The following is a 20,577-nucleotide window of genomic DNA, read 5'->3' as shown; positions in this document are numbered from 1 at the left end:
TCTCCATACTTTAGATAACTTTACTCTCTTACACGCTATCACCTTGTGCTGCACTGATGTGATTGAGACTGGATAGAAATGGAATGAAAATGAATGGAAGCATGGAGTCTGTGTGATCCATGTTGCTCTGACCTGTCCCGTCCTGTCAGATCAGTGTGAATGAGAGAGGACATGGACAAGTAGATTCCTGAAGAGCTTTGAGACACTCTTGCGTATCCTAGTGTTGAGTGATGAATGGCTGAGACATTTGTCCTGAATGTGAAGTGAGCAACTTTGATTTATAAATGTACATTAGGCTACATCCTCCTCATCAGTGACGCATGGGATTTTAGACAGTGAGACACGGCCCCCTTGTGGTGACAGTGGGAATGTTCCGGAGGTATGTTTTCATGTGGGAGACATAGAGTACCTTCATAGAGCACCGAGAATTCATTAGAGAGTTCATCAACAATACATTTGAGGACAGAAAGTTGTATTCCTAACAGTTTATTATGTTGTCTCCAAATCTTATCAAATCCCAACCGGAACAGAAATATTATCACTGAACTGTGGTGGAAAGCAATGATGACGGCACGTGTTTCCTTGCAGGTAACCATAGTTAACAGAGGAAGAACAATGATTCCAAGCACCACCCTCCTTTTGAATCTTCCAGTCTGTTATTCAAACTCAACCAGCATGACAGAGTGATCTCCAGCCTTGTCTTCGTCAACACTCACACCTGTGTAAACGAGAGAATCACTGACTTGATGTCAGCTGGTGCTTTTTTAGCAGGGCTGAAATGCAGTGGAAATGTTTTTTGAGATTCAGTTCATTTGCATGGCAAAGAGGGACTTTGCAATTCATTGCAATTTATCTGATATCTGGAGTATATGCAAATTGCCATCATACAAACTGAGGCAGCAGACTTTGAAAATTAATATTTGTGTCATTCTCAAAACTTTTTGGCCACGACCGTATTGACGCTTATAGTATTGAGATGCAGTGCAACTGAATCTCTCTTAGACGGAAGACATTTCACTGAGCAGGTTTCAGTGACAGGACAGAGAGTCCCAGACTAAACCCATATCCCTTGGTACTTGAGCCTTTCATCGTGTGCCCACTGATGTCAGAATAGGTCCTCAGCCCAGACCCTCTCAGAGTGGCATGTTGCCAGCCAGACCTGGAATCAAATAGTATTTCAAATATTTCAAATAATTCAACTGTATTTCATTGAGCTTGTCTGTTGCAATGCAACCAATTGAATATTCCCATTGTGTAAAACCCACCCATCTGGTAACCCAGACAAGCTTAAGGAAACGCAATACAAAGTATTTAAATTATTTCTAATGCTATTTAAACCCAGGTCTTTATCCAGCAGCAGGCTGTGTCATCTGAGAGGGGAGGAGGGAGATGCAGAAATGTCACACTTAATCTCTACTGTAAAATAATGGCAGAGTGGAGTTGAGTATTCATGGATACTGTATGGAGTTGAGCAGTCATGAATACTGTATGGAGTTGAGCAGTCATGGATACTGTATGGAGTTGAGCAGTCATGGATACTGTATGGAGTTGAGCAGTCATGAATACTGTATGGAGTTGAGCAGTCATTGATACTGTATGGAGTTGAGCAGTCATGGATACTGTATGGAGTTGAACAGTCATTGATACTGTATGGAGTTGAGCAGTCATGAATACTGTATGGAGTTGAGCAGTCATGGATACTGTATGGAGTTGAGCAGTCATGGATACTGTATGGAGTTGAGCAGTCATGGATACTGTATGGAGTTGAGCAGTCATGGATACTGTATGGAGTTGAGCAGTCATGGATACTGTATGGAGTTGAGCAGTCATGGATACTGTATGGAGTTGAGCAGTCATGGATACTGTATGGAGTTGAACAGTCATTGATACTGTATGGAGTTGAGCAGTCATGGATACTGTATGGAGTTGAGCAGTCATGGATACTGTATGGAGTTGAGTATTCATGGATACTGTATGGAGTTGAGCAGTCATGGATACTGTATGGAGTTGAGCAGTCATGGATACTGTATGGAGTTGAGCAGTCATGGATACTGTATGGAGTTGAGCAGTCATGGATACTGTATGGAGTTGAGCAGTCATGGATACTGTATGGAGTTGAGCAGTCATGGATACTGTATGGAGTTGAGCAGTCATGGATACTGTATGGAGTTGAGCAGTCATGGATACTGTATGGAGTTGAGCAGTCATGGATACTGTATGGAGTTGAGCAGTCATGGATAATGTATGTAGTTGAGCAGTCATGGATACTGTATGGAGTTGAGCAGTCATTGATACTGTATGGAGTTGAGCAGTCATGGATACTGTATGGAGTTGAACAGTCATTGATACTGTATGGAGTTGAGCAGTCATGGATACTGTATGGAGTTGAGCAGTCATGGATACTGTATGGAGTTGAGCAGTCATGGATACTGTATGGAGTTGAGCAGTCATGGATACTGTATGGAGTTGAGCAGTCATGGATACTGTATGGAGTTGAGCAGTCATTGATAATGTCTATAGTAGAATGGAGGGATGGACTTTAGTGCTATGTTTGTGTTGGGGTTCATTCCATATGAAAACAATATACACAAAGATTTATTTATAAGAATGTAATCCATTCTATAAATTATTCATCCATTTTGAACCACATTTTCTGTTCAATAATACTGTAACCCTTTGATTCTTGTTAGACGGGGGCTCAACCAATACAATAGCCTAAAAATATCCTCAAGAGATAAAGTAGGCCTCTTCTGTAACATGGATCTCTTACTTAAAGAAATTCTCAAGATGTAAGATGAAAAATGTTAACGTCATTTAGGTCTCAAGTAGAAATAAACGTTCTGCAAAAAAAGCCTATGTAATATTAACACAAACAAGACAGAGTTATGAGGTTTCAGTTTTGTATTACTGCAATAGTTTTGGTACATTAAAAACAGACATAAAAGACACTTGAACAAAATGTAGAGACATTTGGCTCAGAGGTGTTTGACAACAATGTGCAATGCCAAGGATGTGGGTTTGATTCCCACTGGGGACCAGTACAAAAAAATGGATACAATCACTACTGTAAGTCGCTCTAAATAAGAACATGTGATGTCAATATATTAGCTGTGTCTGCATAAAATATTTGCCTTGTCTCTCTTCAATTTCCTGATATCCATCTTTTGTTTCATATGAATATACAAAAATGTACCTTCGGTGTATGTACCAAAAAGGACGAGGGTACGTGTCAAATGACGATTATCTACAGCAAGTGCACTTCAGGACTTTTCACAGTTAAAAATAATAAAATAATGCTTTGTTTTTTCAAAACCAACAGAGTGGTAGAGTAGTAGTTGTCATGGTGACAACTTGGTAGTAGTAGTAGTAGAAGAGTTGCCACGACGATGATTACCTGTGACTTGTGACAGTCTGGTACGATTCAGTACAGTATGGAAGCTCAAGGGTGTACAAATATGAAAGGGGCTGGGGGGGGGGTTGTTGATGTGAAAACCAGGTCCTCAAAAAACAAAATGAAGTTTTCTGTTTTCTCCTTGTTTATGCGTTTACTCAGCTTTCATTTTTCCGACCTCCTCAGGCATGTCTTGGGGCACGGCCGCTGGCTCGGGGTCATCCAAAAAGGCTTGTTTTCTCTCCCTCTCCTTCACCAGCTGAACACCACAGTAGGTCACAAACAGTACAGACAGGGTGGACAGAGGGAAACCTGGAAGACAGAGACAAGAAGTGAGAAGTAGACTAGAGAAAGATGTGAAATATAAGATGGAGAAAATATACTTTTGAACAACTGCCATTTTCAATGTAAACTAGATGGGTCAAGAACAGTTTCCAAGGAAGGAGGACATCTTTGTGAGACTGGTCAAGAACAGTTTCCAAGGAAGGAGGACATCTTTATCAGACTGGTCAAGAACAGTTTCCAAGGAAGGAGGACATCTTTATCAGACTGGTCAAGAACAGTTTCCAAGGAAGGAGGGCATCTTTATCAGACTGGTCAAGAACAGTTTCCAAGGAAGGAGGACATCTTTATCAGACTGGTCAAGAACAGTTTCCAAGGAAGGATGACATCTTTATCAGACTGGTCAAGAACCGTTTCCAAGGAAGGAGGACATCTTTATCAGACTGGTCAAGAACAGCTTCCAAGGAAGGAGGACATCTTTATCAGACTGGTCAAGAACAGCTTCCAAGGAAGGAGGACTTCTTTGTCAGACTGGTCAAGAACAGTTTCCAAAGAAGGAGGACATCTTTATCAGACTGGTCAAGAACACCTCAGACCAACAAGCTGTTATTCTCTGTGGCAACTACATACAATATTTACTTTTGGCCTGTAATGTAATTATGGAATATACTTTTTCCCCATGACTTTTGAGCATCGTTCTTTGTGTTGTCCACTACAGTAAAGGTCCTTCTTACCTTGGACGATCAGTCTTTTTCCCACCAGCTTAGCAAACTCCAGACTGTTGAGAGCCAGGACGTTGTAGAGGATGATAGTCCAGAAGTTGAGGGCCCCGAAGACGGCTCTGATTCTACGAGACATGGCCTCACCTATGGCATACTGTGGACAGAGGGGACATAGGGACTCAATCAGTCTCCAGACCTTATTTTCTACAGCCACTCCTGCAGATATGAATCTGAAAGGATTGGATTTCAAAGCAATATTTAAATATTGGGAGCCATTATGGTAACATTGGCAGCACACCTGATTCAGCTAATCATTTTTATTTTTATTTCACCTTTATTTAACCAGGTGATTCCAATGAGCAGCTGATTCATATCAGTACACAGCTGGGGTACAGTAGCCCCCCCCCAGAGGGTACAGTAGCCTCTCCTGCAGACGGTACAGTAGCCCCTCCCCCCCCCCAGGATGAGGGTTGGTCTACCATAGAACAGCTCTTTCCCACATAGCATCCATTCATTATCAATAACATTTTTTTTGAACCCTTACTTTACTAGGTAAGTTAACTGAGAACACATTCTCATTTACAGCAATGACTTGGGGAATAGATGTGGGATAATAGAGGGGGGATGAATGAGCCAATTGGAAACTGGGGATGATTAGGTGGCCATGATGGTATGAGGCTCAGATTGGGAATTTAGCCTGGACTGCAGGGTTAACACCCCGACTCTTACGATAAGTGCCATGGAATCTTTAGTGACCACAGAGAGTCAGGACATCCCATCCAAAAGACAGCACCCTACACAGGGCAATGTCCCCAGTTACTGCCCTGGGGCATTTGGATATGTTTTGTTGTTGACCAGACGAAAGAGTGCCTCCTATTGGCCCTCCAACACCACTTCCAGCAGCATCTGGTCTCCCACCCAAGGATCAAACAGCTTCAGAGGCAAGTCAGTAGTGGGAGGCAGGGTGGTTTGCTGCGGGTGTTAACTTACCTCGATGTTGGAGAAGGGAGGTAAGGAGAAGATCTTGTCCACCCAGAGCTCCAGGTTGAGACCAAAGCAGTTGAAGAACGACCAGATGTAGACCAGCTCACATGGACCCAGCCACAAAGTGGTCACAACGAACGTACAGATGGTCGCCACAAGCTCCTTGAAGATATGTTTGTGGCTTCCTCCAATGTAATCGTACACATACCTGTCAGAGGAGATCGAGATGGAGACACCGTTTGTTAGTACTCAAGGATTCATGGTTTTGTCTCTGGTCATCAAAGGATGTTCCCCAATGATGGGAGTGGGGCCAGAGTGAAACCGTTTAGGGACCACTGATATTGGGGAGTAAATAAACTTTAAAATGAATTCTGGGCATTGAGAGGGTTTTGAAAATGTTTTGCCATCTATATCGACTATGGGACACTCACTTGCACAGCCAGTCATTGATGCCTCTGTCAAAGTGCCTACAAATTGAAGAGAGGATATTAGTTAGAGAGCATGGACTCTATATTCATTGACCTAAAACTCAATACTCATTGTGATGTCCACGTCCAGTAGTAGGTGTATAATGACATGGCACAGAACACAGCTTCCGACATTCACTAGACAAGTGTTCACATGTGAAGGGTTCTGAGACATGCATTCACGCCATGTAGCAGACACTCTTATCCCTGAGCGATTTACAGGAGCAATTAAGTTTTAAGTGCTTTGCACAAGGGCACATTCGAGAGATTTTTCACCTATTCGTCTCTCGTATTCGAACCAGCGACCATTCGATTACTGGACCAATGCTCTTATCCACAGGGATTCAGTACCTGTGAATCCCTGTGGTGGTTGGACACTTACGTCTCAGCGAACACGTAGAGCATGGTGATACACTTAGGAGGCTGAGGAGGATCCAGATGATCCAGTCTGGCCACAGTGTTGATCACCCCAAACATCACCGCTGCCTTCACCCAGTCATACACCAGGTTAGAGTAGGCCAGGCCAGCTACAGACGAGACAGAGAGACCAGACATACACCAGGTTACAGTAGGCCAGGCCAGCTACAGACGAGACAGAGAGACCAGACATACACCAGGTTACAGTAGGCCAGGCCAGCTACAGACGAGACAGAGAGACCAGACATACACCAGGTTACAGTAGGCCAGGCCAGCTACAGACGAGACAAAATAAGTTCCTGTCAGATCATGCATTATTTGAAACGACATGCGATTAACTTTTTCTTCTAACCTTTATTTAACCAGGCAAGTCAGTTAAGAACAAATTCTTATTTTCAATGACGGCCTAGGAACAGTGGGTTAACCGCCTGTTCAGGGGCAGAACGACAGATTTGTACCTTGTCAGCTCGGGGGTTTGAACTTGCAACCTTCCGGTTACTAGTCCAACACTCTAACCACTAGGCTACCCTGCCACCTCTACACTCTAACCACTAGGCTACCCTGCCGCCTCTACACTCTAACCACTAGACTACCCTGCCGCTTCTACACTCTAAACCACTAGACTACCCTGCCTCCTCTACACTCTAACCACTAGGCTACCCTGCCTCCTCTACACTCTAACCACTAGGCTACCCTGCCTCCTCTACACTCTAACCACTAGGCTACCCTGCCACCTCTACACTCTAACCACTAGGCTACCCTGCCACCTCTACACTCTAACCACTAGACTACCCTGCCACCTCTACACTCTAACCACTAGGCTACCCTGCCTCCTCTACACTCTAACCACTAGGCTACCCTGCCTCCTCTACACTCTAACCACTAGGCTACCCTGCCACCTCTACACTCTAACCACTAGGCTACCCTGCCACCTCTACACTCTAACCACTAGACTACCCTGCCACCTCTACACTCTAACCACTAGGCTACCCTGCCGCCTCTACACTCTAACCACTAGACTACCCTGCCACCTCTACACTCTAACCACTAGGCTACCCTGCCGCCTCTACACTCTAACCACTAGGCTACCCTGCCGCCTCTACACTCTAACCACTAGACTACCCTGCCGCCCCTACACTCTAACCACTAGGCTACCCTGCCGCCTCTACACTCTAACCACTAGACTACCCTGCCTCCTCTACACTCTAACCACTAGACTACCCTGCCACCTCTACACTCTAACCACTAGGCTACCCTGCCGCCTCTACACTCTAACCACTAGACTACCCTGCCACCTCTACACTCTAACCACTAGACTACCCTGCCACCTCTACACTCTAACCACTAGACTACTCTGCCTCCTCTACACTCTAACCACTAGGCTACCCTGCCACCTCTACACTCTAACCACTAGACTACCCTGCCACCTCTACACTCTAACCACTAGGCTACCCTGCCGCCCCTACACTCTAACCACTAGACTACCCTGCCTCCTCTACACTCTAACCACTAGGCTACCCTGCCACCTCTACACTCTAACCACTAGGCTACCCTGCCGCCTCTACACTCTAACCACTAGGCTACCCTGCCTCCTCTACACTCTAACCACTAGGCTACCCTGCCACCTCTACACTCTAACCACTAGGCTACCCTGCCACCTCTACACTCTAACCACTAGGCTACCCTGCCGCCTCTACACTCTAACCACTAGACTACCCTGCCACCTCTACACTCTAACCACTAGGCTACCCTGCCGCCTCTACACTCTAACCACTAGACTACCCTGCCGCCTCTACACTCTAACCACTAGGCTACCCTGCCGCCTCTACACTCTAACCACTAGGCTACCCTGCCACCTCTACACTCTAACCACTAGGCTACCCTGCCGCCCCTACACTCTAACCACTAGGCTACCCTCCCGCCTCTACACTCTAACCACTAGACTACCCTGCCTCCTCTACACTCTAACCACTAGACTACCCTGCCTCCTCTACACTCTAACCACTAGGCTACCCTGCCGCCTCTACACTCTAACCACTAGACTACCCTGCCACCTCTACACTCTAACCACTAGACTACCCTGCCACCTCTACACTCTAACCACTAGACTACCCTGCCTCCTCTACACTCTAACCACTAGGCTACCCTGCCACCTCTACACTCTAACCACTAGACTACCCTGCCACCTCTACACTCTAACCACTAGGCTACCCTGCCGCCCCTACACTCTAACCACTAGACTACCCTGCCTCCTCTACACTCTAACCACTAGACTACCCTGCCTCCTCTACACTCTAACCACTAGGCTACCCTGCCGCCTCTACACTCTAACCACTAGGCTACCCTGCCGCCTCTACACTCTAACCACAGGCTACCCTGCCGCTAACCACTAGGCTACCCTGCCGCCTCTACACTCTAACCACTAGGCTACCCTGCCGCCTCTACACTCTAACCACTAGGCTACCCTGCCGCCTCTACACTCTAACCACTAGACTACCCTGCCACCTCTACACTCTAACCACTAGGCTACCCTGCCGCTCCTACACTCTAACCACTAGACTACCCTGCCACCTCTACACTCTAACCACTAGGCTACCCTGCCACCTCTACACTCTAACCACTAGGCTACCCTGCCGCCTCTACACTCTAACCACTAGGCTACCCTGCCGCCTCTACACTCTAACCACTAGGCTACCCTGCCACCCCTACACTCTAACCACTAGACTACCCTGCCACCTCTACACTCTAACCACTAGACTACCCTGCCACCTCTACACTCTAACCACTAGGCTACCCTGCCGCCTCTACACTCTAACCACTAGGCTACCCTGCCACCCCTACACTCTAACCACTAGACTACCCTGCCGCCTCTACACTCTAACCACTAGACTACCCTGCCGCCTCTACACTCTAACCACTAGGCTACCCTGCCGCCTCTACACTCTAACCACTAGACTACCCTGCCGCCTCTACACTCTAACCACTAGACTACCCTGCCGCCTCTACACTCTAACCACTAGACTACCCTGCCGCCTCTACACTCTAACCACTAGACTACCCTGCCGCCTCTACACTCTAACCACTAGACTACCCTGCCGCCTCTACACTCTAACCACTAGGCTACCCTGCCGCCTCTACACTCTAACCACTAGGCTAGCCTGCCACCTCTACACTCTAACCACTAGGCTACCCTGCCGCCTCTACACTCTAACCACTAGGCTACCCTGCCGCCTCTACACTCTAACCACTAGGCTACCCTGCCGCCTCTACACTCTAACCACTAGTCTACCCTGCCGCCTCTACACTCTAACCACTAGGCTACCCTGCCACCTCTACACTCTAACCACTAGACTACCCTGCCGCCCCAAATGACAGTTTTGTTACAAATTTTATGATGATGACTGTTCCGTTCTCCAGACCCCTGTCGGATGACCTTATACATTTCTGACATGTCAGACATTTTTGTCGTACATCTTGTAGTATGAGCAGTGCTACGACGCAATTGGGCAACGGACTACTGCCAATAGCCAATGAGCCCTTAGCATGTGAGACCAAAACAAAGATGGTGAAGAGGAGAGCAACAACAACATGCACCGTGTGGACCGAGGTGATGTAAGACAGATTGGCTGGTCCATATTCTGCGCCTCTTCTATTGTCTGGTCCGAATTCTGCGCCTTTTCCATTGTCTGGTCCATATCCTGCGCCTCTTCCATCGACTGGTCCATATTCTGAGCCTCTTCCATTGGCTGGTCCATATTCTGTGCCTCTTCCATTGGCTGGTCCATATTCTGCACCTCTTCCATTGGCTGGTCCATATTCTGCGCCTCTTCCATTGGCTGGTCCATATTCTGAGCCTCTTCCATTGGCTGGTCCATATTCTGAGCCTCTTCCATTGACTGGTCCATATTCTGAGCCTCTTCCATTGGCTGGTCCATATTCTGAGCCTCTTCCATTGGCTGGTCCATATTCTGAGCCTCTTCCATTGGCTGGTCCATATTCTGAGCCTCTTCCATTGACTGGTCCATATTCTGAGCCTCTTCCATTGGCTGGTCCATATTCTGCACCTCTTCCATTGGCTGGTCCATATTCTGAGCCTCTTCCATTGGCTGGTCCATATTCTGAGCCTCTTCCATTGACTGGTCCATATTCTGCACCTCTTCCATTGGCTGGTCCATATTCTGAGCCTCTTCCATTGGCTGGTCCATATTCTGAGCCTCTTCCATTGACTGGTCCATATTCTGAGCCTCTTCCATTGGCTGGTCCATATGCTGCGCCTCTTCCATTGGCTGGTCCATATGCTGAGCCTCTTCCATTGGCTGGTCTATATTCTGAGCCTCTTCCATTGGCTGGTCCATATTCTGAGCCTCTTCCATTGACTGGTCCATATTCTGAGCCTCTTCCATTGGCTGGTCCATATTCTGCACCTCTTCCATTGGCTGGTCCATATTCTGAGCCTCTTCCATTGGCTGGTCCATATTCTGAGCCTCTTCCATTGACTGGTCCATATTCTGCACCTCTTCCATTGGCTGGTCCATATTCTGAGCCTCTTCCATTGGCTGGTCCATATTCTGAGCCTCTTCCATTGACTGGTCCATATTCTGAGCCTCTTCCATTGGCTGGTCCATATGCTGCGCCTCTTCCATTGGCTGGTCCATATGCTGAGCCTCTTCCATTGGCTGGTCCATATTCTGAGCCTCTTCCATTGGCTGGTCCATATTCTGAGCCTCTTCCATTGGCTGGTCCATATTCTGAGCCTCTTCCATTGGCTGGTCCATATTCTGCACCTCTTCCATTTCTTTCTTGATGTTTCTCAACACATTAATTGTGCACACTAATAAAGCAGCTCGCTGTTTGCGTTATGTTTGGTTATGTTTGGTTATGTTTCAGTTATGTTTGCTTTATGGCATTTTTACGAGAACCCGAGAAATGCAGGTCATGATTAACTAGGGAATCATGGTGTAATGTGAGCACCCACATCCTGGGGTTGAGGATGGTTTGAATGAAAGATTTGTGACAAGAAAATCGGGAAATGTGTTATTATTTCGAAGTCGTGTAGTGTATGCCCAGCATTGGGCCGGGATTCAATCCCATCGACAATGTACCATTAAAAAGTCATTTCCGATTGAGAAAACGTATGCAGTGTTTACCATTGAAGAAAACATATGCAGTGTTTACCGTGAATGCGGTCTCTGCGAACACGGGAAACATTGCCCTTAAAAGGTGCATTGTCGACAAAGTGTGATGGGATTGAATCCCGGGTCTTGGTGTATTTCAATGCTTGATAAGAAGGGCTATAACCTTTTTCCATGATTATGGGTTCCTGCTCAGGAAAACCTCCTTGGCCCACACTGATACATGATGAACCTTAAAGGTTAGCTGAACTGACCCAAGGACCAGTCGGACAGCTGCTTGACCAGCTTCATGTCGTTGGGGATGGTCAGGATGTACAGGTAGTGGAAGAACACGTCCACCACAAAAATGACTCCCAGGTGCAACAAAGCCCCGGTGGTAATGTTCCACATCTCTCTCTGCTTACGGGTCAGGTTAGGGTTGTTGGCCTGGGGGGGGGATCAAAGTTTAAAGATCATGATATGGTAAAACAAAATAACTGACCAATACATTAGTTCTATAAAACAACAAATATATAGAAAACAAACTAAAGTGACATCAAATTGATGAACTAAATACTCTAGTGAAATATTACAATTATGACTGCCAGCTTCACCTGCTCAAGGATATAACTCATCTGAACAAGGTACTGATGGAACGTCTGGATGGGTCCAAAGTAGAAGAATGACTCACCTGAACATGGAACTGATCGAAAGTCTGGATGGGTCCAAAGTAGAAGAATGGAAGGTAGAAGTTGTATTTGAGCAGGTCAGTGAAGGTGTAGTTGCCATCCTTCTTCTCACAATTCTCCAGAGCAAAGCTCATGCAGCGCATTATGGTGAAACAGGATCCTCCGTAGAACAGGATGTCTTGCAGGTCGAAGTAGCCCGTCACAAAACCTTGCTGGAGGAGATGTGAACATGATGTTTTATTTGACCTTTATTTAACTAGGCAAGTCAGTTAAGAACAAATTCTTATTTTCAATGATGGCCTAGGAACAGTGGGGTTAACTGCCTGTTCAGATTTGTACCTTGTCAGCTCGGGGATTCGAACTTGCAACCTTTTGGTTACCACTAGGCTACCCTGCCGCCCCAATGTCAGTCATTACTGAGGAACTTTTGTCAAACAACTGACATCTTCCCAAAATGGATGCCATACTTTGTCAAGACTTCAAACTTCTATTCAAGAACTAATACACCAATGACTATTAAAAAATCCATTCTAGAAAGTTAAGCTACATAAATTAGGAAGTTAGTTCAAAATACTAATGACATTTGGTGCATATTTACTTTGAAATGTGTGTCTAATCGCAGTCAAAAAGATAGCACTTCCAGGACTGACATTTATTCCCTCAGCCCTGGGAAAAGGTGAATCTACACTAGCTATGTACCAGGATAGTACTGGACCGTTAAAGTTTAGTCCTGAATACACAGGACATGATGTTGTGAATCCATCGTACCAATAGTTGAGTGCGAACACTAACCTGACACTTGCTTGACGTTGTTGAGACAAGGACAGGAATAGGGTAGAAATATTTCAAGTGGTCTAAATCAACCAATCAGATCTAAGTTTAGCCAACCCACCTGCCAAGTATTAAAAGGTTCCATCTTGAAGGTGGCCAGACTGGCGAGACCGGCGACGAAGACGATCCACTTCCTCTTGACCAGAGCCACGCTGTAGAGGATGAAGCAGTGTGAAAGGACCAGAGCCAGGAAGCCCCCGCCCATACTGACCAGCACCGCCAAACCACCGTACAATCCATAGATCAACGACCTGTGCTGTGGAGCAGGAAGAGCCAACATTATTACAAGGTTGTAACACGGTTATTTGAATATATATATATATATATATATATATATATATATATATATATATATATATATATATATATATATATATATATATATATACATATTACAATGTTATTGCAAGGTTGTTATAAGGTTACCAAAAGGTTATTACAAAGTTGTTATGTTAATGTTATTACAATGTTGTTATGATCATGTTATTACAAAGTTATTATGATAATATTATTACAATGTTGTAACAATGTTGTAACAATGTTGTGACAATGTTGTAAAAATTGTATGATATGTTATTATTACAACTATATAGCAATGTTATTATAACTTAATTACAAGGTTAAATCAATGTTATTATAACTTAATTACAAGGTTAATAAAAATGTTATTATAACTTAATTACAAGGTTAATAAAATGTTATTATAACTTAATTACAAGGTTAATAAAAATGTTATTATAACTTAATTACAAGGTTAATAAAATGTTATTATAACTTAGTTAGAAGGTTAATAAAATTTTATTATAACTTAATTACAAGGTTAAATCAATGTTATTATAACTTAATTACAAGGTTAATAAAATGTTATTATAACTTAATTACAAGGTTAATAAAATGTTATTATAACTTAATTAGAAGGTTAATACAATGTTATTATAACTTAATTACAAGGTTAAGAAAATGTTATTATAACTTAATTACAAGGTTAATAAAATATTATTATAACTTAATTACAAGGTTAATAAAATGTTATTATAACTTAATTACAAGGTTAATAAAATATTATTATAACTTAATTACAAGGTTAAATCAATGTTATTATAACTTAATTACAAGGTTAAATCAATGTTATTATAACTTAATTACAAGGTTAAATCAATGTTATTATAACTTAATTACAAGGTTAAATCAATGTTATTATAACTTAATTACAAGGTTAAATCAATGTTATTATAACTTAATTACAAGGTTATTAAAATGTTATTATAACTTAATTACAAGGTTAATAAAATGTTATTATAACTTAATTACAAGGTTAATAAAATGTTATCAGAAATGTCACTGATTGTAGTGATAAAACCAGGCCATTATTACTATGATGTAATATACTCCAGACGACATACGTATCCAACAGATGCATTAGGAACCAAACAGCAGCGATGACGACGTTATAGATGGTTGATTACACTAAAGTGATGACGGTTGGGATGAAATGAAATACCTTTTTTTCATATATATATATATTTTTTTAAATTAAGAGTTATCTATTGTTGAAAAATGTTACCTTGCAATACCAATCATCCATACCAATCTTCACCGCAAGCGTAAAACAAAACAAAAAGCATGTTTGAAAACATACATGAACACATTTGTCAGGTGTTTACCGCCTTAAATGATTGATATTGATAATAATCTTTGATTGTACATAAATGATTGATATTGATAATAATCTTTGATTGTACATAAATGTGCTATTCCATTAGTCAGCCAACTCGTGCTTTTTACTAGGCAGGATTATACAATAATAACAAAACAAACAAAACAAACAACAAACAAAACAACACTCCAAATTACAGTGTTATGCAAATTAACATTCAGTTACTATAGCAACATGTTAATACAATGTTGTTTTTTTATGCGTAATTACAGTGGTACTACACAGGTATACGAGCAACTAGAGGCGTCAGGACCGCTAGGTAAAAATCTTGTCGTTCTGCCTCTGAGCAAAGCAGTTAACCCCCAACAACTGGCATGCATGTCGATTAAGGCAGTGGGGTTGGGTTAAGTAAAGAAGACACATTTCAGTTGAATGCATTCAGTCGTACATCTGACTAGGTATCCCCCCTTTCCCTTAATGTAAATTGTTACACAAACCTAAAAAGCTACATTTAGGCTTTATCCCTCACTGGGATCCTAATCTCTCTATAGTGCACTACTATATTGCCCAGAGCCCTATAAGGGTGCCTTTTGAGACCTACATTTTGAGTGTGGCAAGTCATTGTAACTGTGAATACACACCCTGGGAGATATCAGGGAGCAGATTTTGGCAAAGATCACATGACCGGCGAGGGCGAATAGGATGTGATTGCGGAATGTTGTGAACCACATCACCCATTCAAAATCAGCAACGTCCTATAACACATGAAAAAAACAAATAGTTGAAAAAACAAAAATATATAAATTCACACATCAATTTCATCAATTTCAACAAATAAAATAAAAAGTGTGTAAAATGTATTAGTGAGGCAACACAGTCTCACGAGGAACAGAGAGATAAATCAATTCCAATTAGTTAGAACAGATTAAGCCGAGTACTGGACTAAATTGCATGCTCAATGGAAAATCTCACATTTCAGTCCAGGACTAGGTTTAATCGGTTTCAGTGTATGGGATGGCTTGTACATTACATACTGGGAATGAACCACTGACCATTTTCCTTCCAAAGTAATGCCATCCTGGTTTCACACTCTTCTTGAACACTTTTCTGTTCACGTTGTCTGAAAATCAAAACAGGAAAGGGAATTACTGTACACTGACGACTGATGGACAAACCATTTAAAACAAATGTGTCACGCCTTGGTCATTGTATCTTGTGTTTTTGTTATATGTTTGGGTAGGCCAGGGTGTGACATGGGTTTATATGTTGTATTTCGTATTGGGGTTTGTATGAATTGGGAGTGTGTATTATTAGGGGTGTGTCTAGTTAGGCTTGGCTGCCTGAGGCGATTCCTAATTGGAGTCAGCTGATTCTCGTTGTCTCGGATTGGGAACCGTATTTAGGCAGCCTGAGTGCGCGTTGTATTTCGTGGGTGATTGTACCTGTCTTAGTGTTAGTCACCAGATAGGCTGTATTTGTTTCACTCGTTTGTTGTTTTCGTATTTTCAGTTATCTCATGTACCGCATTATTCTTCATTAAAAGTCATGAGTAACCTACACGCTGCATTTCGGTCTGACTCTCCAAACAACAGACGAAGTTCATTACAAAATGTGAGAGTTTTGTTGGATTCTGTCAGAGATGAGGGGAACTCAGACAGGCTCTGTTGGATTCCATTAGAGATGAGGGGAACTCAGACAGGCTCTGTTGGATTCCATTAGAGATGAGGAGAACTCAGACAGGCTCTGTTGGATTCCATTAGAGATGAGGGGAACTCAGACAGGCTCTGTTGGATTCCATTAGAGATGAGGGGAACTCAGACAGGCTCTGTTGGATTCCATTAGAGATGAGGGGAACTCAGACAGGCTCTGTTGGATTCCATTAGAGATGAGGGGAACTCAGACAGGCTCTGGTGGATTCTGTTAGAGATGAGGGGAACTCAGACAGGCTCTGTTGGATTCTGTCAGAGATGAGGGGAACTCAGACAGGCTCTGTTGAATTCTGTCAGAGATGAGGGGAACTCAGACAGGCTCTGTTGGATTCTGTCAGAGATGAGGGGAACTCAGACAGGCTCTGTTGAATTCTGTCAGAGATGAGGGGAACTCAGACAGGCTCTGTTGAATCCTGTCAGAGATGAGGGGAACTCAGACAGGCTCTGGTGGATTCTGTCAGAGATGAGGGGAACTCAGACAGGCTCTGTTGGATTCTGTCAGAGATGAGGGGAACTCAGACAGGCTCTGTTGGATTCCATTAGAGATGAGGAGAACTCAGACAGGCTCTGTTGGATTCCATTAGAGATGAGGGGAACTCAGACAGGCTCTGTTGGATTCCATTAGAGATGAGGAGAACTCAGACAGGCACTGTTGGATTCCATTAGAGATGAGAGGAACTCAGACAGGCTCTGTTGGATTCCATTAGAGATGAGGAGAACTCAGACAGGCTCTGTTGGATTCCATTAGAGATGAGGCGAACTCAGACAGGCTCTGTTGGATTCTGTCAGAGATGAGGGGAACTCAGACAGGCTCTGTTGGATTCTGTCAGAGATGAAGGGAACTCAGACAGGCTCTGTTGGATTCCATTAGAGATGAGGGGAACTCAGACAGGCTCTGTTGGATTCTGTCAGAGATGAGGGGAACTCAGAACGGCTCTGTTGGATTCCATCAAAGATGAGGGGAACTTAGACAGGCTCTGTTGGATTCTGTCAGAGATGAGGGGAACTCAGACAGGCTCTGTTGAATTCTGTCAGAGATGAGGGGAACTCAGACAGGCTCTGTTGGATTCTGTCAGAGATGAGGGGAACTCAGACAGGCTCTGTTGGATTCTGTCAGAGATGAGGGGAACTCAGACAGGCTCTGTTGAATCCTGTCAGAGATGAGGGGAACTCAGACAGGCTCTGTTGAATTCTGTCAGAGATGAGGGGAACTCAGACAGGCTCTGTTGAATCCTGTCAGAGATGAGGGGAACTCAGACAGGCTCTGGTGGATTCTGTCAGAGATGAGGGGAACTCAGACAGGCTCTGTTGGATTCTGTCAGAGATGAGGGGAACTCAGGCTCTGTTGGATTCCATTAGAGATGAGGAGAACTCAGACAGGCTCTGTTGGATTCCATTAGAGATGAGGGGAACTCAGACAGGCTCTGTTGAATCCTGTCAGAGATGAGGGGAACTCAGACAGGCTCTGGTGGATTCTGTCAGAGATGAGGCGAACTCAGACAGGCTCTGTTGGATTCTGTCAGAGATGAGGGGAACTCAGACAGGCTCTGTTGGATTCTGTCAGAGATGAGGGGAACTCAGACAGGCTCTGTTGGATTCCCATTAGAGATGAGGGGAACTCAGACAGGCTCTGTTGGATTCTGTCAGAGATGAGGGGAACTCAGACAGGCTCTGGTGGATTCTGTCAGAGATGAGGGGAACTCAGACAGGCTCTGTTGGATTCTGTCAGAGATGAGGGGAACTCAGACAGGCTCTGTTGGATTCCATTAGAGATGAGGGGAACTCAGACAGGCTCTGTTGGATTCTGTCAGAGATGAGGGGAACTCAGACAGGCTCTGTTGAATTCTGTCAGAGATGAGGGGAACTCAGACAGGCTCTGTTGGATTCCATTAGAGATGAGGAGAACTCAGACAGGCTCTGTTGGATTCCATTAGAGATGAGGGGAACTCAGACAGGCTCTGGTGGATTCTGTCAGAGATGAGGGGAACTCAGACAGGCTCTGTTGGATTCTGTCAGAGATGAGGGGAACTCAGACAGGCTCTGTTGGATTCTGTCAGAGATGAGGGGAACTCAGACAGGCTCTGTTGGATTCCATTAGAGATGAGGGGAACTCAGACAGGCTCTGTTGAATTCTGTCAGAGATGAGGGGAACTCAGACAGGCTCTGTTGGATTCTGTCAGAGATGAGGGGAACTCAGACAGGCTCTGTTGGATTCTGTCAGAGATGAGGGGAACTCAGACAGGCTCTGTTGGATTCTGTCAGAGATGAGGGGAACTCAGACAGGCTCTGTTGAATCCTGTCAGAGATGAGGGGAACTCAGACAGGCTCTGTTGGATTCTGTCAGAGATGAGATGCGGATGACACACAGCTGTACATTTCAATGAAACATGGTGAAGCCCCAAAATTGCCCTCGCTAGAAGCATGTGTTTCAGACATAAGGAAGTGGATGGCTGCAAAGTTTCTATTAAACTCGGACAAAACAGAGATGCTTGTTCTAGGTCCCAAGAAACAAAGAGATCTTCTGTTGAATCTGACAATGAATCTTAATGGTTGTACAGTCGTCTCAAATAAAACTGTGAAGGACCTTGGCGTTACTCTGGACCCTGATCTCTCTTTTGAAGAACATATCAAGACCATTTCAAGGACAGCTTTTTTCCATCTACGTAACATTGCAAAAATCAGAAACTTTCTGTCCAAAAATTATGCAGAAAAATGTATCCATGCTTTTGTCACTTCTAGGTTAGACAACTGCAATGCTATACTTTCCGGCTACCCGGATAAAGCACTAAATAAACTTCAGTTAGTGCTAAATACGGCTGCTAGAATCCTGACTATAACCAAAAAATTTGATCATATTACTCCAGTGCTAGCCTCTCTACACTGGCTTCCGGTCAAAGCAAGGGCTGATTTCAAGGTTTTACTGCTGACTTACAAAGCATTACATGGGCTTGCTCCTACCTATCTCTCTGATTTGGTCCTGCCGTACATACCTACACGTACGCTACGGTCACAAGATGCAGGCCTCCTAATTGTCCCTAGAATTTCTAAGCAAACAGCTGGAGGCAGGGCTTTCTCCTATAGAGCTCCATTTTTATGGAACGGTCTGCCTACCCATGTCAGAGACGCAAACTCGGTCTCAACCTTTAAGTCTTTACTGAAGACTCATCTCTTCAGTGGGTCATATGATTGAGTGTAGTCTGGCCCAGGAGTGGGAAGGTGAACGGAAAGGCTCTGGAGCAACGAACCGCCCTTGCTGTCTCTGCCTGGCCGGTTCCCCTCTTTCCACTGGGATTCTCTGCCTCTAACCCTATTACAGGGGCTGAGTCACTGGCTTACTGGGGCTCTCTCATGCCGTCCCTGGAGGGGGTGCGTCACCTGAGTGGGTTGATTCACTGTTGTGGTCATCCTGTCTGGGTTGGCGCCCCCTTGGGTTGTGCCGTGGCGGAGATCTTTGTGGGCTATACTCAGCCTTGTCTCAGGATGGTAAGTTGGTGGTTGAAGATATCCCTCTAGTGGTGTGGGGGCTGTGCTTTGGCAAAGTGGGTGGGGTTATATCCTTCCTGTTTGGCCCTGTCCGGGGGTGTCCTCGGATGGGGCCACAGTGTCTCCTGACCCCTCCTGTCTCAGCCTCCAGTATTTATGCTGCAGTAGTTTATGTGTCGGGGGGCTAGGGTCAGTTTGTTATATCTGGAGTACCTCTCCTGTCCTATTCGGTGTCCTGTTTGAATCTAAGTGTGCGTTCTCTAATTCTCTCCTTCTCTCTTTATTTCTCTCTCTCGGAGGACCTGAGCCCTAGGACCATACCCCAGGACTACCTGACATGATGACTCCTTGCTGTTCCCAGTCCACCTGGCCATGCTGCTGCTCCAGTTTCAAATGACCTGATCCCTAGGACCGTGCCCCAGGACTACCTGACATGATGACTCCTTGCTGTCCCCAGTCCACCTGACTGTGCTGCTGCTCCAGTTTCAACTGTTCTGCCTTATTATTATTCGACCATGCTGGTCATTCATGAACATTTGAACATCTTGGCCATGTTCTGTTATAATCTCCACCCGGCACAGCCAGAAGAGGACTGGCCACCCCACATAGCCTGGTTCCTCTCTAGGTTTCTTCCTAGGTTTTGGCCTTTCTAGGGAGTTTTTGCTAGCCACCGTGCTTCTACACCTGCATTGCTTGCTGTTTGGGTTTTTAGGCTGGGTTTCTGTACAGCACTTTGAGATATCAGCTGATCTACGAAGGGCTATATAAATAAATTTGATTTGATTTGATGAGGGGAACTCAGACAGGCTCTGTTGGATTCTGTCAGAGATGAGG

The 20,577-nt window shown here is 44.5% G+C and overlaps 1 protein-coding gene across 3 annotated transcripts in view; it reads right to left on the bottom strand.

Moving 5' to 3' along the window:
- Window positions 1–2,886: 2,886 nt before the first annotated feature.
- Window positions 2,887–20,577, bottom strand: part of hhatla (hedgehog acyltransferase like, a) — a 37,279-nt gene continuing 19,588 nt past the window's right edge. For 2 of the 3 annotated variants that reach the window (XM_046322622.1, XM_046322621.1), the window contains 11 exons: window positions 15,604–15,671; window positions 15,193–15,306; window positions 14,459–14,485; window positions 12,956–13,150; window positions 12,066–12,275; window positions 11,650–11,821; window positions 6,229–6,373; window positions 5,811–5,846; window positions 5,386–5,587; window positions 4,408–4,549; window positions 2,887–3,703 (listed from right to left, as the gene is read on the bottom strand). In XM_046322622.1, coding sequence (XP_046178578.1) covers window positions 3,546–3,703; window positions 4,408–4,549; window positions 5,386–5,587; window positions 5,811–5,846; window positions 6,229–6,373; window positions 11,650–11,821; window positions 12,066–12,275; window positions 12,956–13,150; window positions 14,459–14,485; window positions 15,193–15,306; window positions 15,604–15,671 — 1,469 coding nt within the window. In that variant the 3' untranslated portion in view covers window positions 2,887–3,545. The remainder of the gene's footprint in view (window positions 3,704–4,407; window positions 4,550–5,385; window positions 5,588–5,810; window positions 5,847–6,228; window positions 6,374–11,649; window positions 11,822–12,065; window positions 12,276–12,955; window positions 13,151–14,458; window positions 14,486–15,192; window positions 15,307–15,603; window positions 15,672–20,577) is intronic. The other variant, XM_046322624.1, reaches the window with a different exon arrangement.

The sequence above is a fragment of the Oncorhynchus gorbuscha genome, linkage group LG22 (genome assembly GCF_021184085.1).
Source record: "Oncorhynchus gorbuscha isolate QuinsamMale2020 ecotype Even-year linkage group LG22, OgorEven_v1.0, whole genome shotgun sequence".
NCBI classification, from domain to species: domain Eukaryota; kingdom Metazoa; phylum Chordata; class Actinopteri; order Salmoniformes; family Salmonidae; genus Oncorhynchus; species Oncorhynchus gorbuscha.
This window is presented reverse-complemented; position numbering and strand designations above follow the sequence as displayed.